The sequence below is a fragment of the Lampris incognitus genome, chromosome 7, assembly GCF_029633865.1.
Source record: "Lampris incognitus isolate fLamInc1 chromosome 7, fLamInc1.hap2, whole genome shotgun sequence".
In the NCBI taxonomy this organism is placed as follows: Eukaryota; Metazoa; Chordata; class Actinopteri; order Lampriformes; family Lampridae; genus Lampris; species Lampris incognitus.
Genome location: NC_079217.1, coordinates 53,779,623 through 53,794,786, shown reverse-complemented (window position 1 = coordinate 53,794,786; position 15,164 = coordinate 53,779,623). Strand labels below are relative to the sequence as shown.

The window sequence follows — 15,164 nt, the reverse complement described above, 5'->3', positions numbered from 1 at the left end:
GTACAACATTGACCTTTCACCTTACATGCCATAATCTTCTCTCTCCTTCTCTGCTCCCTAGAAACTGCGCCCTCGAGGTTTAGAGCTTCAGCAGGGCGAGCTGGGAGATCTAGTGGAGCAGGAAATGGCTGCTACTTCTGCAGCTGTTGAATCAGCTGCTGCCAGAATAGAGGTAAGTGCACACCTCTTTGTGTTTGTGTGTGTACTTGCAGTGGTGGCAAGGTTGTATGTCTGTAGGCTTGTTGCATGTATGCTTCCACGTTTGAAGCATGTAAGGAAATAGTTTATCCTTGTCTTGCCTAACAGTATTTTCAACTTCAAAATGTTTTTTCTTTTTCATCGTTTTTTTTTTTTTTTTTGGACATCAACAGGAAATGCTCAACAAGTCACGTGCGGTGGACACAGGAATCAAGATGGAAGTTAATGAGAGGTGAGAGTCCCTCACAGTTTTGATGGAGTTGATTTTTGGAGGCACAGTATGACATGACATTCTGTAGTTGGCAATTACAGAGGTAACTGATTTTCCGATACCACTTTTTCACTTCCCATACCAATACCACAGCTTTGTCTATCTGCCGATACCGATATCAATCCGATATTTTTTTGCTCTTGTACTACTACTTCTACTACTACTACTACTACTACTACTACTACTACTACTACTTTCAGCTGGTCCCGTTAGGGTTCGCCACAGTGGATCATCTGTTTCCATCTCTTCCTGTCCTCTGCATCTTCCTCTGTCATGCCAGCTACCTGCATGAACAAATAATAAAATAATAATAATAAAATACACAGAAATACTTTGCGTATGATAGCCAACCAACCTAAAACATCTCACTCAAATGGAGAACAAACAAATACTTCCCCAATATAGTCCACAACAACAGTTGGTTACGAAAGACTGCCACCCTTTATTCAAACACTACAAAAAAACAAAACAAAACACGTACTGCAGTACTTATAGCGAACAGGTTTAAAGTCAAAACAATCAGCATTCAGCATTGCAGAAAAACATACAAAACTATCCCTTACAGTGCAGCTATGTGCAAAAGGCACTGTAAAACACAACTTAAATATGTATAACATTACAAATAAATAACATAACATTAACAAACACAGTTTAAACTGACTTTACTGACCTAGCTGCTTTATTTTTAAATTTTGCATTCGGCTGTTGGATTTTTTTTCCCTCTGAAATACTTCCACAGCACTTACATGACTATTCCACAGGTGGTTAACGTTCATGCACTTGCGACTAATTCTACTACTGTTCTTATCACTTGATGCTGCGCCGCTTAACCGGAGGTGCGCGGCACGGGAAGTGCTAATGAAGAAGCCAGAAAGAAGCTGTTACACATTCTTGTACAGTAGGTGACAGTGTGCACCTTAAGGTTATTTGCGATCCGCCAGTAAACCGAATGAAGAAGAATAAGACGAAGAAGAAAAAGACGACGAAGAAGAAGAAATACTATATAAGCATTTAGGCGATGGTTTAAGCTAGATTTCCCCATGGGTTGTATCGGATAGGTATCGGATCATATTTTTTTCTCCCCTCCGATATCCGATCCAGCATTCTGGGCCAGTATCAACCCGATACTGATACCGTCGATTGGATCGTGACATCCCTAGCAAGAACATAGGCTCTGATGTGAAGCCGTCACGAGACAAAATATAAAACTTCAAAAAGTTGGAGACTGATTTTATAGCTTTGCATGTTCTACAGACAGAGCTTCAGACAGTCGTCTTGGGCACCATCAGTAGTCTACACACTCGGTTATTATTTCACTGGAGCGGCTGAAACAAGTGTTTCTAACGTAACAGACTCTGCTCTCCGCATTTTGGAGCTGGGAGACTTTCCATAAATGTATTATGCAAAAATGTTTAAAATACTACCAAAAATTCTAAACCAAAATATGAACTCTTTCCCACAATCTAAACCACCATGGATAATGTCAGTGTCTGCCGAAACAGTCCTATGTTCCCTTTTAATAGCAAAAATCGTTCATTCTGTCTCTCAATCTTATCACCGATCTGTGGCCAGGCTCATTTGTTTCTAAAATTAAAGGACTTTGGGTGTGTCCCTTTGCTGCTTTTCATCTTGGCGATAAGTGTGATATTAAAATTTTAAATATTTAAACATGAAAAAGAAGGAAATGGGCAAGTCAGCAGAAACAACTCAAGATGCTGTCTCGGCAGCACAAGACTAAAAACATGGCTTTCCTCTGCAATTGTCATACATGGAGCCTGCAGTGTTATTCTCAATAGTTCAAAGATTTTAAACTCTTGCACCCTTTTTTGTATTTTCTCTTTTTTTTGCCACATTTTATTTTGTTTGTTGTCAGAAACTGGTTTGCTCTTCATACCAACACATTAACATGGAAGTTGATAATCAAATAGTGGGCGGCACGGTGGTCTAGTGGTTAGCACTGTTGCCTCACAGTAAGAAGGTCCTGGGTTCGAACCCCAGGCTGTCCCAGGTCCTTTCTGTGTGGAGTTACCATGTTCTCCCCGTGTTTGCATGGGTCTCCTCTGGGTGCTCCGGTTTCTTCCCACCATCAAAAAGACATGCATGTTAGGGTTAATACTCCTGTCTGTGCCCCTGACCAAGGCAATGGAAAGAAGAACTGGAGTTGGTCCCTGGGTGCTGCAGCTGCCCACTGCTGCTATACAATAGGATGTGTTAAATGCAGAGAACAACTTTTTGTAAGAATACAATGACAACATAAAGTGGCTTTCTCAAATATCTGTTCTCTCAACCAATTGCTGTGCTCATTGCTGTGTGAGACAATTATTAGAAATAATAAATGACTAATGCAGCCGTAAGTATATTGATAGTCATGGCCGGTTGTGCTCTAGTTGCCCAGCTGTCAGGCTGCTTTGAGCACCTTGTGTTTAAAGAAGCTCTCTTAAAGGTCAAACTTGTTGCAAAGATGTCCAAGTTATTTTAGCCAACTTTCATGATGGTGTCCTTTGTCACCCTGCACAGGATCCTGGCCTCCTGTACAGACCTGATGCAGGCTATCAAGGGGTTGGTGTTGTCGTCCAAAGATCTGCAAAGAGACATTGTGGAAAGTGGAAGGGTCAGTAGCATATTGTTTTGTTTTTTTTTTCGTTTTTTTTTTTCTAATTAATGTTGTATGATAGATAATTGGTAAAGGCTGATGAAATTCTTACCAGATGTGTGTCTTAATACACAGTCTCACTATTTTTAGGGCCCTGATATACAAACTCACTAAGCATGAATGATTAAAATATACAGCGCTGCAAAAACATATTAGCACATACAATTCAATGCTTTATACATATTAAGGGTTCAGATCGGGAAGACTCTATGAAAACCGAAGGCAATGTTTCTGAACATTGTCAGGCAACATAGCCAATGCAGATAAACTATACTGTTCTCTGCTTGAGTCATTGAAAGTGCAACATGTAATTTGGTTCATCCCGCTTGTCAGTTTCCATCTGTGCCCAACACTGCATTGTCTGTTTAAGCCATATCAAAATATTGCCTATGTTTCGGGGTCATGAAAGCGAGCCGTTGGCCTGATCATCTGATAAAGTCCTGCTTGCGTCCACTAGGGAGCAGCCTCCATGAAGGAATTCTATGCCAAGAACTCTCGCTGGACTGAGGGCCTGATCTCTGCCTCCAAAGCTGTTGGATGGGGTGCCACAGTCATGGTGTAAGTACATTTCTTTAACTTTTTTTTTTTCGATCCCCCCCCCCCTTTTTTTTTTTGTATCTCTCCAATTGTACTTGGCCAATTACACCACTCTTCCGAGCTGTCCCGGTCGTTGCTGCACCCCCTCTGCCAATCCAGGGAGGGCTGTAGACTACCACATGCCTCCTCCGACATATGTGGAGTCGCCAGCTGCTTCTTTTCACCTGACAGTGAGGAGTTTCGCCAGGGGAACGTAGCGTGTGAGAGGATCAAGCTATTCCCCCCAGTTTCCCCTCCCCCCCGAACAGGCACCCTGAATGACCAGAGGAGGCGCTAGTGCAGCGACCAGGACACATACCCACATCTGGCTTCCCACCTGGAGACATGGCCAATTGTGCCTGTAGGGACGCCCGACCAAGCCAGAGGTAACATGGGGATTTGAACCGCTGATCCTCATGTTGGTAGGCAACAGAATAGACAGCTATGCTACCCGGACGCCCCATTTCTTTAACTTTAAAGAGAGTTCATGAATGTTAAAGTTCATAGATGAGGTAGTTGGAAAGAGACAGGTCAGTATTTAATGCTGTTCATTGAAGGAAACAAGCATCCAGAAGGAAGGAAAAAAATAACCAGAAGAAAGAAACAAGTTCAGTTTTTCGTCCCTGTGAAAGGAATCTACCTAACAATAGTGCCTGGCTAAATGGAAAATATAATGATAATTTTATGCAATATTGACATACACTCACCGGCCACTTTATTAGGCACACCTGTCCAACTGCTCGTTAATGCAAATTTCTAATCAGCCAATCACATGGCAGCAACTCAATGCATTTAGGCATGTAGACATGGTCAAGACGATCTGCTGCAGTTCAAACCGAGCATCAGAATGGGGAAGAAAGGTGATTTAAGTGACTTTGAACGTGGCATGGTTGTTGGTGCCAGACGGGCTGGTCTGAGTATTTCAGAAACTGCTGATCTACTGGGATTTTCACGCACAACCATCTCTAGGGTTTACAGAGAATGGTCCGAAAAAGAGAAAATATCCAGTGAGCGGCAGTTCTGTGGGCGAAAATGCCTTGTTGATGCCAGAGGTCGGAGGAGAATGGCCAGACTGGTTCGAGCTGATAGAAAGGCAACAGTAACTCAAATAACCACTCATTACAACCGAGGTATGCAGAAGAGCATCTCTGAACGCACAACACGTCGAACCTTGAGGCAGATGGGCTACAGCAGCAGAAGACCACACCGGGTGCCACTCCTGTCAGCTAAGAACAGGAAACTGAGGCTACAATTCGCACAGGCTCACCAAAATTGGACAATAGAAGATTGGAAAAACGTTGCCTGGTCTGATGAGTCTCGATTTCTGCTGCGACATTCGGATGGTAGGGTCAGAATTTGGCGTCAACAACATGAAAGCATGGAGCCATCCTGCCTTGTATCAACGGTTCAGGCTGGTGGTGGTGGTGTAATGGTGTGGGGGATATTTTCTTGGCACACTTTGGGTCCCTTAGTACCAATTGAGCATCGTGTCAACGCCACAGCCTACCTGAGTATTGTTGCTGACCATGTCCATCCCTTTATGACCACAGTGTTCCCATCTTCTGATGGCTACTTCCAGCAGGATAACACGCCATGTCATAAAGCTCGAATCATCTCAGACTGGTTTCTTGAACATGACAATGAGTTCACTGTACTCAAATGGCCTCCACAGTCACCAGATCTCAAGCCAATAGAGAACCTTTGGGATGTGGTGGACCGGGAGATTCGCATCATGGATGTGCAGCCGACAAATCTGCAGCAACTGCGTGATGCTATCATGTCAATATGGGCCAAACTCTCTGAGGAATGTTTCCAGTACCTTGTTGAATCTATGCCACGAAGGATTAAGGCAGTTCTGAAGGCAAAAGGGGGTCCAACCTGGTACTAGCAAGGTGTACCTAATAAAGTGGCCAGTGAGTGTATATATTATGGTATCTGCTTACATATAATGTCAAACCAAATAATACTCCCTTAAATATTTCAGACCTTATTTGTTAGGCATTTTCATAGAGATTCTCATGATCAGGAATTTAGACAACAAAATAGCATCATCACATTATGACAGTATCTGAAATTCATCCTGATACAATACCAGTAAAAGTCAATAAACGATGATATTGAACTATAGCCCAGTCCTGCTGAGCTGCCTTTCTGAAGAGGTGCTCTTGACTGTGTGGTGAAAATGACATGGCATAATTAACCTTGGAAGAAAGAAGAAAATTCAGACATTTTTTAAAGGAAAGAATTGGCTGTGATCAGTGAACGTACTGAGTTGTTTTTTTCCCCAGTGTATTTTCTTAACGTTCCTCTGCTCCAACAGGGATGCTGCAGATATGGTGGTGCAGGGCAAAGGGAAATTTGAGGAGCTGATGGTGTGTTCACATGAGATAGCTGCTAGTACAGCACAGCTAGTCGCTGCATCCAAGGTGAGCAGTCACTGCCTAGTCTCTCTGTGTCTCTTTGTCTCTCTCTCTCTCTCTCTCTCTCTCTCTCTCTCTCTCTCTCTCTCTCTCTGGTCTGAAGTATAGGGGGAAAAGAATCTCAGTGATACTGATTTAGATGGTTATATTGGAAACAAGGCTCAAACAAATCATACTTTACATGAATAGTTTTACTCATGGCATATATACACACACGTACTCTTCAAGATAAGTAGAAGCAAGATGCAAGGAGTAGAGGCAATGAAGGCATATGTGTTTAAATACAGAAGAAGAGAGTGCAGGCAGGGTGGAGTGGGTGGAGAAGAGTGTCAGGAGTGATTATTGACAGAAGGGTACCAGCAAGAATAAAGGGAAGGTTTATGTTGTATGATTTGGAGACAGTGGCACTGACGAAAAGACAGGAAGTGGCAGGGTTGAAGATGCTAATATTTTCATTGGGAGTGACGAAGAAGGACAGGATTAGGAACAAGTATATTAGAGGGACAGCTCAGGTTTGGACAGTTTGGAGGCAAAGCATGGGAGACAAGATTGAGATGGTTTGGACATGTGTGGAGGAGAGATGTTGGGTATATTGGGAGAAGGATGCTGAATATGGAGCTGCCAGGGAAGAGGAAAAGAGGAAGGCCAAAGAGGAGGTTTATGGATGTGGTGAGGGAAGACATGCAGGTGGCTAGTGTGACAGAGGAAGATGCAGAGGACAGGAAGAGATGAAAATGGATGATCCACTGTGGCAACCCCTAACGGGAGCCACTGAAAGTAGTAGTTGTACTCTTCAAGATAAGAGAAGTGTAAATCAAGCATAAGGTTAGATATCCAAAACTAAATGTACTAAGTACAAAAAAGTAGACGTATCAGGATAAAAGTAAAAATATAATAAGTACACAACTATACACTACAAACTATAGTATAGACATAAGAGTAGCAAATCATTCCCAGCCGACATCCCTCTCTTGTGTTATTTCCTTCCTCTCATCGTCTCCCTCCTTTTCTCTGTTCTTTCTCTCTCCATCTTTCTCTTGCTCATCTCTGTTGCCCCCCGCAGGTAAAAGCAGACAAAGACAGCACCAACCTGCACCGTCTGCAGCAGGCGTCCAGAGGAGTTACCCAGGCCACCGCCGCCGTCGTGGCCTCCACCAAGTCAGGGAAGTCCCAGATTGAGGACAAGGGTGAGTGTATGTGGGTGACTGGTTGGTGGACTGGTTGGTTAGATGGATTTAAAGCTGGCTGGTTTGTTCACTGATTACTTGGTTCGCTGGTTAGGCGGTTGATTGTTTGAATAATAATTCCAAAGCGACAGATTAAGATAGCACAAAATAGTCACTTTGCTAATTTCAGACTGATGCAGTCATCATTTTCCTATCCAGCACCCATGTTGTTTAAATAGCAAACGTACTTGTTCCCATCTGAGCACCCATGGGCGTGTTGGTCTAGAATGAGTTGTGGTCAGACGCATTGTTGGCGCATTGCTATCTTGAGGCAGCAGAAAGCAATTGTATGATTGGCCAAAAACAACTAGGTCTTAAGTCAATGGCACTGTTATTATATATTTTACTGTTATTTTAAGGGCGCATTATTCAGATAGTGATATGCGCCTACATAGGCGGGTGCAGATCCATTTCAGAGAAGCGTTCTTTCCTACTACTTGGCAAATCTGCCATTATAATAGCAATCCACCAATGTGCAAGTGCATCTGGCTCTTAGAAAGAATGGGAGGGCGTTCGGGTAGCGTAGCGGTCTATTCTGTTGCCTACCAACACGGGGATCGCCAGTTCAAATCTCCGTGTTACCTCCAGCTTGGTCGGGCATCCCTACAGACACAATTGGCTGTGTCTGCGGGTGGGAAGCCAGATGTCAGTATCTGTCCTGTTCGCTGCAGTAGCACCTCCTCTAGTCGGTGGGGGGACCTGTTCAGTGGGGAGGGGGAACAGGGGGGAATAGTTTGATCCTCCCACGCACTGCCTCCCCCTGGCGAAATTCCTCACGGTCAGGTGAAAAGAAGCGGCTGGCGACTCCACATGTATCGGAGGAGGCATGTGGTAGTCTGCGGCCCTCCCCAGATTGGCAGAGGGGGTGGAGCAGCAACCGGGATGGCTCGGAAGAGTGGGGAAATTTGCCGGATACAATTGGGGAGAAAAGGGGAGATGACACTGATTGGTTTATTTCATGTTACGCCCAAAACAAAACACCGCTATTATTAATTAAGAGACTAACTACAACCCCTTTGAGCTTTGCACCTTACTTTGCACTCAGATTATCCGCTGTTAAACTAGTATAAGTGGATTTGGACACGCCCTAAATGCACTTGCACCATGCGGTTTGGACCTTGTTCTTAGATGGTAAACTTTTTAGCTAAATGTGTTTTTAGCATGAGCATTAAGTTTTAGTTGTTTTGTTGGTAAGTTTTAGTTGGATGGCCATTGGTTTCAAAACAAAAACTCGCCCTTTCACATGTCTTGATGCATGCTCGACAATCGAGGTAAGAAAATCAAAGAAGGTTGTATCAGTTCGTCTGGATACAACGTTATCGTACAACATTGTATCCAGATGAACTGATTCAACCTTCTTTGATCGTCCTTTTCACAGTTCTATACTTCACTAGTATTTCGACCTTGTTAACAAAGGTTTAGACAGTTTAATAAAGAAAATTTACTTTTTTCAGTAAATCTGAGCCCACACCTTCTGCTGGATTCATTATAGACTATTCGCTGTGGCAATTTCATGACTTAATCAAAGTTGTTTTTTTATTTGACTGCTTCCAGACACAATGGACTTCTCAAGTATGACTCTAACCCAGATCAAACGACAAGAGATGGACTCCCAGGTAAAATTCAGAATAGCAGTGTTGTAATTAACAAAATTCCAAACTTATAGTCATTTTCCATATGTCCTATGGACTTTAAGAAGAAGGGATGATCAGTTGTCATGAACGTACTTCAAAATTGTACAAGGAGAAAGGTCATGATCATATGTTCAGAGGTGAAGCGATAACAGATCTCACTGAGCAAGTCTGGTCAAGACGAGTGTCTCCATTTCCAGGACATGGACATACAGGCTCCCTTCTGGGAATTTAAGGATGAGACGGGTGTTTGGATATCTGGACCTGTTTTATTCAAAAGCAAAGCACTGTGTTGTCTGTGGGGTTATCTGTTCACTCCAGTGTATAGAAGAGGAGCTCTTCAGCTCCCAAGGATAGAGAGACTCTCTGGGTGATTTCTGTCTCTCTGTCGCTCGTTAAATTATTCACAGAATCAGAGCAATGCTCCTGTGTTTGCAGCTCTCCATAGGAAATGGCTTGCAACAACAGAAATATTACATTATAAAGTATATCCATATCGAGTTTTTTTACACGCTGTGACGAAAATCTGCCCGTTGAGTGAGATCATTTCACACAACAGCGGATTTGGGCAGTCATGGGCAATGGAGGACCAAGAATATGCAGGTTTTCCCTTCAACCAGTCACAATGCCAGGTGATTTCTCAAGTCTGTCCTCTTTGGTTTGAATTGTGCTGACCAGGGAAGTCACCTGGTGTAGTGAATAGCTGAGAAGAAAATGTTCATAATCTTGGCACTCAGTGGCACATCGAGTTGTGTCTACATAACAGCTTCAATTTCTAGGATTTTCCTGAAACAGGTTATAACATTTGAAAAGGTGGTTCAGTCCGCAAGTGTAAAGATCGTATCACTTGGTACAAGAATGCCTGAAAGAGTTGCATTGAATGATAAGGATTTAGTATGAGCTTGGATGTACAAGGAATTTTAGAAGCTGGCCCCTGAATGACTGTGAGTGTGGTGCATAACACCGAACAGACCAAGCTCAGTCTCAGACTTTCCCATGCGGGCTGGAGTTTGATTTCAGGCTGTGGCATTGTCTGTCCCTTTCCGTAGCTGTGTGTTTCCCTACTGTGTAAAAAAAACACACACACACGAAATGTGGCTTGAGGTATTGTACTGCTTGTCACAGTTCTCGATGAAACATAATTGAAGACCCACACTCTCACAGACGTCTGTATTAAATGAGAAGGATAACGCAGTAGTGTCTGTAGAGTACTAGAAGAAAATAATGGGTCAGAAGGCATTTGATCTTAAACTGTATCTATTTGGTCAGGTCCTGGTTTTGGAGCTGGAGACACGTCTCCAGAGGGAGCGAGAACGTCTGGGCGAACTGAGGAAGAAGCATTACGAGCTGGCCGGCGTGGCAGAGGGCTGGGGCGAGGAAGAAGAGGGTGAGTCAGATGAGGTTACGAGACCAATTGCTACAAAATGAAGATGCTTACGCTTGTGTTCAGTTAGTGATAAGGAGGCTAACCTCTCCCTCCCTCTCTCCTCCACAGGCACAGGTTGAGATCTGCCTTCAGCAGCCCCCTTTTCCCTCACCTCAACCAGAAGCCTGGTTTATGTCTGATTCTTTCCATTTATACACACAGTCTTCAGTCAGTCTTTTCCTCCCTCATTTTCTTCTCTCTCTTTTTTTCCCCCAAGCCAAACAAAAAAGGTGCTTCTTTTTTAATTCCGTTCCTGCCACGTTTTCCCGGAAACTTCCATGAGAAGAGCGCTGAGGGCTTTGTTGGGTGTCGGTGGAGGAGGAGGTGATGTGGCCAGGATGCCCCCTCCCCCCACACCCCAGTACTGTTGGCTGAGTAGCGGTTGACGTTATTGATCCATTTGTAGTGAATATTTATTTTCTTTTTCCTCCCCTGGTTCTGCTTTAAATACCGGCGGTTCACGAGGGGAAAGCATCCCGGAAGAGACTGTCTGAGCACAAGTTCTACTCGAGATATCCCAGGATGCATTACACAAGTGGCCAATCCCTCAGTGATCATGTCTCCCTCCGCTGAGAGACGGGCATCGGGTGCGGGTTACAGGGTCGCTGAGTCCGTGGACCGTGTGGCAGCAGGAGCTAAGTCTTCACTTTACCCACCAGTCCTGTGACCACCGTTTCCATCCTGGGGCCCTTGTTTCTCTCTCTTTTCTGTCCCCACTGTGAGTTTTCTTACCTCTCTGACCCATGCCCCATCAGTGCTAACACGCCAGCTGGGTTACTGGACTCGATGCCTTTCACCTCTACATTTTTACTGACCGTGACTGTTATCAGAGCCGACTGTTTTTGTCGGTATTTTTTTTGTTTTGTTTTGATGTTTTTTTTTTGGTTCTTTTTTTAAGCTCCCATTTTGGAAACACTTGTACAACCCACAGGCCTATGAACTCTTACCGTGCATAATTTTAAAGGGGTAGTTTATGAATGACAGGGTAACGAGAAGTTGCTTCCAAACACGAGACCGCTTCCCTTGAGCCATGAGACTGCTGACTAGCTCATGCTGCTTCGCTGCGGTAGAGGTCAGCGGTAGTGGTGCATCATGGGACGCCCCGATGATACGAGTAGAATTGTCCCTATCCACTGATAGGAGGTTGTAACTTTTTTATTTCCTGCTCTAATGATAAGGGATAAGAAAGGGGCAGGGGAGTTGCTCCCCAAAACCACATCTATGTAAAAAAAAAAACACAAAAAAAACAAGTTTTGCTATTGTTGGGTTTGAAACTTTTACATTTGATTTAAAAGACATGCGCTACTTAGAAATGACAACTTCCATACCAGAAATGAGTTGGCTTATTAAAGGTTTTAGTCTCTCTCTCTCTTTCTCTCTCTCTCTCTCTCTCTGGTGCATTTCTTTTTTAAATATACATTTTTGTAGATGCGTAGTCAGCAATCAAGGGCTTTGTTTTTCAGTTCTGCAGCAATATGCTAACAAAAGAAATATTTCAACAAAGCAACAACTGCTAAGAAATGGGGCTGGTTTCAAAGGGGGTGCTGGGATTCGGTCACATCCTGAACTCACATAATGACATTGTTTCCCGACAGCTAGCGAGCACTCCTGTGTTGTTTGCTGTATCCGTTTTGTGTCAGGCACAATGAGGTGTAATTACCCCACCAGCAAAGAAATCGTGCTCCTGGTAATTATAACAGTTCCCCTTCGAACGGGCCGGCTGCTGCACTGGATGACGCCCTGTGCAGACTGTGCGATTTTTATTGTCTCGCATTTAATGAATGTTGGATTATATGAAAGGACCCAAGTACAAATCTTGATATCAGTCCTGTCAGACAGAGTCTGTTCTTTTGTCATACCGTGCGATGGGGCTGCATGTGTGCGATGTCTGCAGACCGCCCTCTTTTCGAGTTTGTCACATCTCTAAAGTGATTAAAATCGCACAATCCACAGAGGGCTTGAATCTGAACAAGTCATTTTGTAATTCATTAACATCAGGTCATATGAAAATCAAAACTTGAATGTTGGGTTAAATGGATGTATAGTAATCTCACCGCCCATTCTGATGGCCCTTGTTCCACATAAGTGACAAAAAGTTGTATCATGAAATATTGGAAGAATTGTCAAGCTTACTACCTCTTCACATACCCTGCTGGACCGATGACCAACGTGCGATTATAAGTTCTTGACTTGCTGACTTGTCTGCATTACCAGGACCATGATCTTTGAAAGTGAGCCTCTGAAATAAACATGTATGCTTCAGGGGTTTCCTTTGAGTTTTCCCCAAGACCAGGTGGCTTTGTATATACTACAACAAGAGCTTTTTATATTTGGTTATGGTCCTTTGACTTCACCTAGTCTAAAAGCCTTTACTGGCACTTCTTTTGCATCCTCCTGATTGACCATGCAAAAGGGTGCCAATTGAAATCATCCCTTACTAATATTTGTTGGTACCGAGGGTTTGAGAGCTGAATTTGGTGACTTAGGCCACCAGAGTGTGATTGACACAATTCTTTCTGAGACTGGTAAACTGACTTTCAGCACAACGCCAGTCGACTCTGACGGCGCTCAAAGTGTACCACGGCACGGCCGTCTGTAGGAACTGTTTAGAAACCCATGAGATGATCTGGTGTTCATTTTGAACCCTTACCTTACCTTCTTTCTGAATTGTAATGATGATGATGATGATGATACTCATGGAGTTTGTCTTCCTACACGTCTTAACACCCTTATCTAGCTTTGGTGCTCCGCTTCAGCCATTCTGAAGCTTTGAAAGTGGATATTCCAACAGAGCTCGATCAAACGGTATTTGCCCATATGTCATAAAGTCGGTTTCTAACCACAGCAAAGAGCTAGTTTCATGATGAAGAGCTAGTTTCATGATGCTAATTTCAGTTGAACAGACAGCTTGCAGGTAGTGTCATATAACTTTAACCTGTTGCAGAAAAGAGCATCTACTTCACATGATCTTTTATACTAACTTTACTGTTTTTGTAAAAGAAAAGTTGAAATACTACATAATCAAGGCAGTCGAAAGGGACAGAAATGAGGTTACATGAAGTCCCTCGGCATAAAAGTATCAGGTCAATGACCAGAATCTAATACTAATAGAAATGACGGTGGCAAATACATAAGGGTTAGCCACAAGGGTTTCTTCTCACAGTTGTCTAAGTTTTATGATTATGGTCTCAACGTTTTATCGCCGACAGCCAATCCCAGGCAGCCAAAGCTGGTTAAAACAAAGGGCGACCATGATTTGCAAGTACAGGTTGACCCAGATCTGGCTTTCAACAATGATTTTAGCTGTAATCTGTCCCCTTTTACAGACCTGGGCAAAACAGTTTCTTGAATTCATTTGAATATTCATGCATTGCAATGTAAAACATGAGGAGCAGCTGATTTGTGTCCACTTTTTGAATGAGTACTTTGAATGTCTGACAGAATAAATCAAGTGCACCTCAAGTGATTAAGATAAATGTATTTGCATTTATTTGTATTTCTGCCCAAATTTGAGTAATTTGTTAATCACCTTTCTAACTCTAACTCGCTCTCTCTCTCTCTCTCTCTCTCTCTCTCTCTCGCTCTCCTTTTCTTGTCTGTGTCTCGGGTCTGTCTGTAGTCCTACCAGCTCAGCCAGCGTTTCAACTGCCTCACACTGTAGTAAACGAGAAGCAAATACTCAAATAACAGCATTGAAATATGTCTTTGTATGATATACTAAAACTATGTTGGTGGGTTTGTTTTATTTTATCAGTTTTTAAAAATAAATATTTCAACTCATTAATATAGACCCAAGTCTGGTGGTGCTTTTTTCCTTTCAAAAGATGTGAGGTGGCTGATTTGCCCCATCCTTCAAGGTTTTCGGGAATACAATTAGAGAAATGGGTGATTGAAAGGATTAACTTGACTGGGTAATTCCGAGGTAAACGCACACACACACACTGGTGTAATGTTTCCAGCCATTATTTGTGAAATTTCTAATTTAAGATGTGAAGCAGCTTGTGGAGCTGGAAATGAACCCACTGCCTTAATTGCACATTCACAGTTAGCTAGTGTGGTCCATCTCTGGATGCAGGGGTGAGGAAACAGGCGTTGCCTAGCAATAAACGGACCAGAGTGAGTGCAAAGTGGTTGTATGGCAAGAGGGGTTTTAATGTGTCTTGTATCATTGTGTAGGTTACCTTGATGGCACTGCTGGCAAAGAATTTGTTCATCAAGTAACACGCAACTCCCGACAGTAGAAATTGTACTAAGAGGCAAACACAAAGTTTTGCAGTCCAGAAACAATTTGGCGAACGCAGCATGGTGTAATCCAGAGCGAGGTGGCTTGCATTCTGCAACCTCACACATGCACCTTGCACAGTGAACAATTTGGAAACAATAACATGCCTATAAAAAATTAACCCCGGGGAAAGTATCTGACGCACTGCCTAGGAGACCATTTTGGCTGGGGAGGAGGGGGGAACATACAGAAGCAGGTTCAGCTGATTTAGCTTACAAAAATAGCAGGACTCCAAAGTTAAAATGAGCACAGCAAGGTAAGAGAGACTTAAATTAAGGTAAACATTAAACTTCATGCACAATGTAAAAAAAAAAAATTTACAAAATGGACAACCCTGCAAGTAAGCCTCAGATGGATCATGTCCAGGGCCGGATCTAGGCACAGGCAAACTAGGCAACTGCTGCCTAGGGTCTAATTGCCTCAGGGGGGCCCAGACAGACAGATAAAAACATCAACTTTTGGTCTAAATTAAAAATATTTA

The 15,164-nt window shown here is 43.2% G+C and overlaps 1 protein-coding gene across 3 annotated transcripts in view; it reads left to right on the top strand.

Moving 5' to 3' along the window:
• Positions 1-13,414, top strand: part of hip1 (huntingtin interacting protein 1) — a 70,723-nt gene extending 57,309 nt beyond the window's left edge. For all 3 annotated transcript variants that reach the window (XM_056283143.1, XM_056283140.1, XM_056283141.1), the window contains 9 exons: positions 62-172; positions 372-430; positions 2,987-3,080; positions 3,580-3,680; positions 6,019-6,124; positions 7,182-7,305; positions 8,899-8,960; positions 10,245-10,362; positions 10,471-13,414. In XM_056283143.1, the coding sequence (XP_056139118.1) occupies positions 62-172; positions 372-430; positions 2,987-3,080; positions 3,580-3,680; positions 6,019-6,124; positions 7,182-7,305; positions 8,899-8,960; positions 10,245-10,362; positions 10,471-10,481 (786 nt within the window). In that variant the 3' untranslated portion in view covers positions 10,482-13,414. The remainder of the gene's footprint in view (positions 1-61; positions 173-371; positions 431-2,986; positions 3,081-3,579; positions 3,681-6,018; positions 6,125-7,181; positions 7,306-8,898; positions 8,961-10,244; positions 10,363-10,470) is intronic.
• Positions 13,415-15,164: the final 1,750 nt, after the last annotated feature.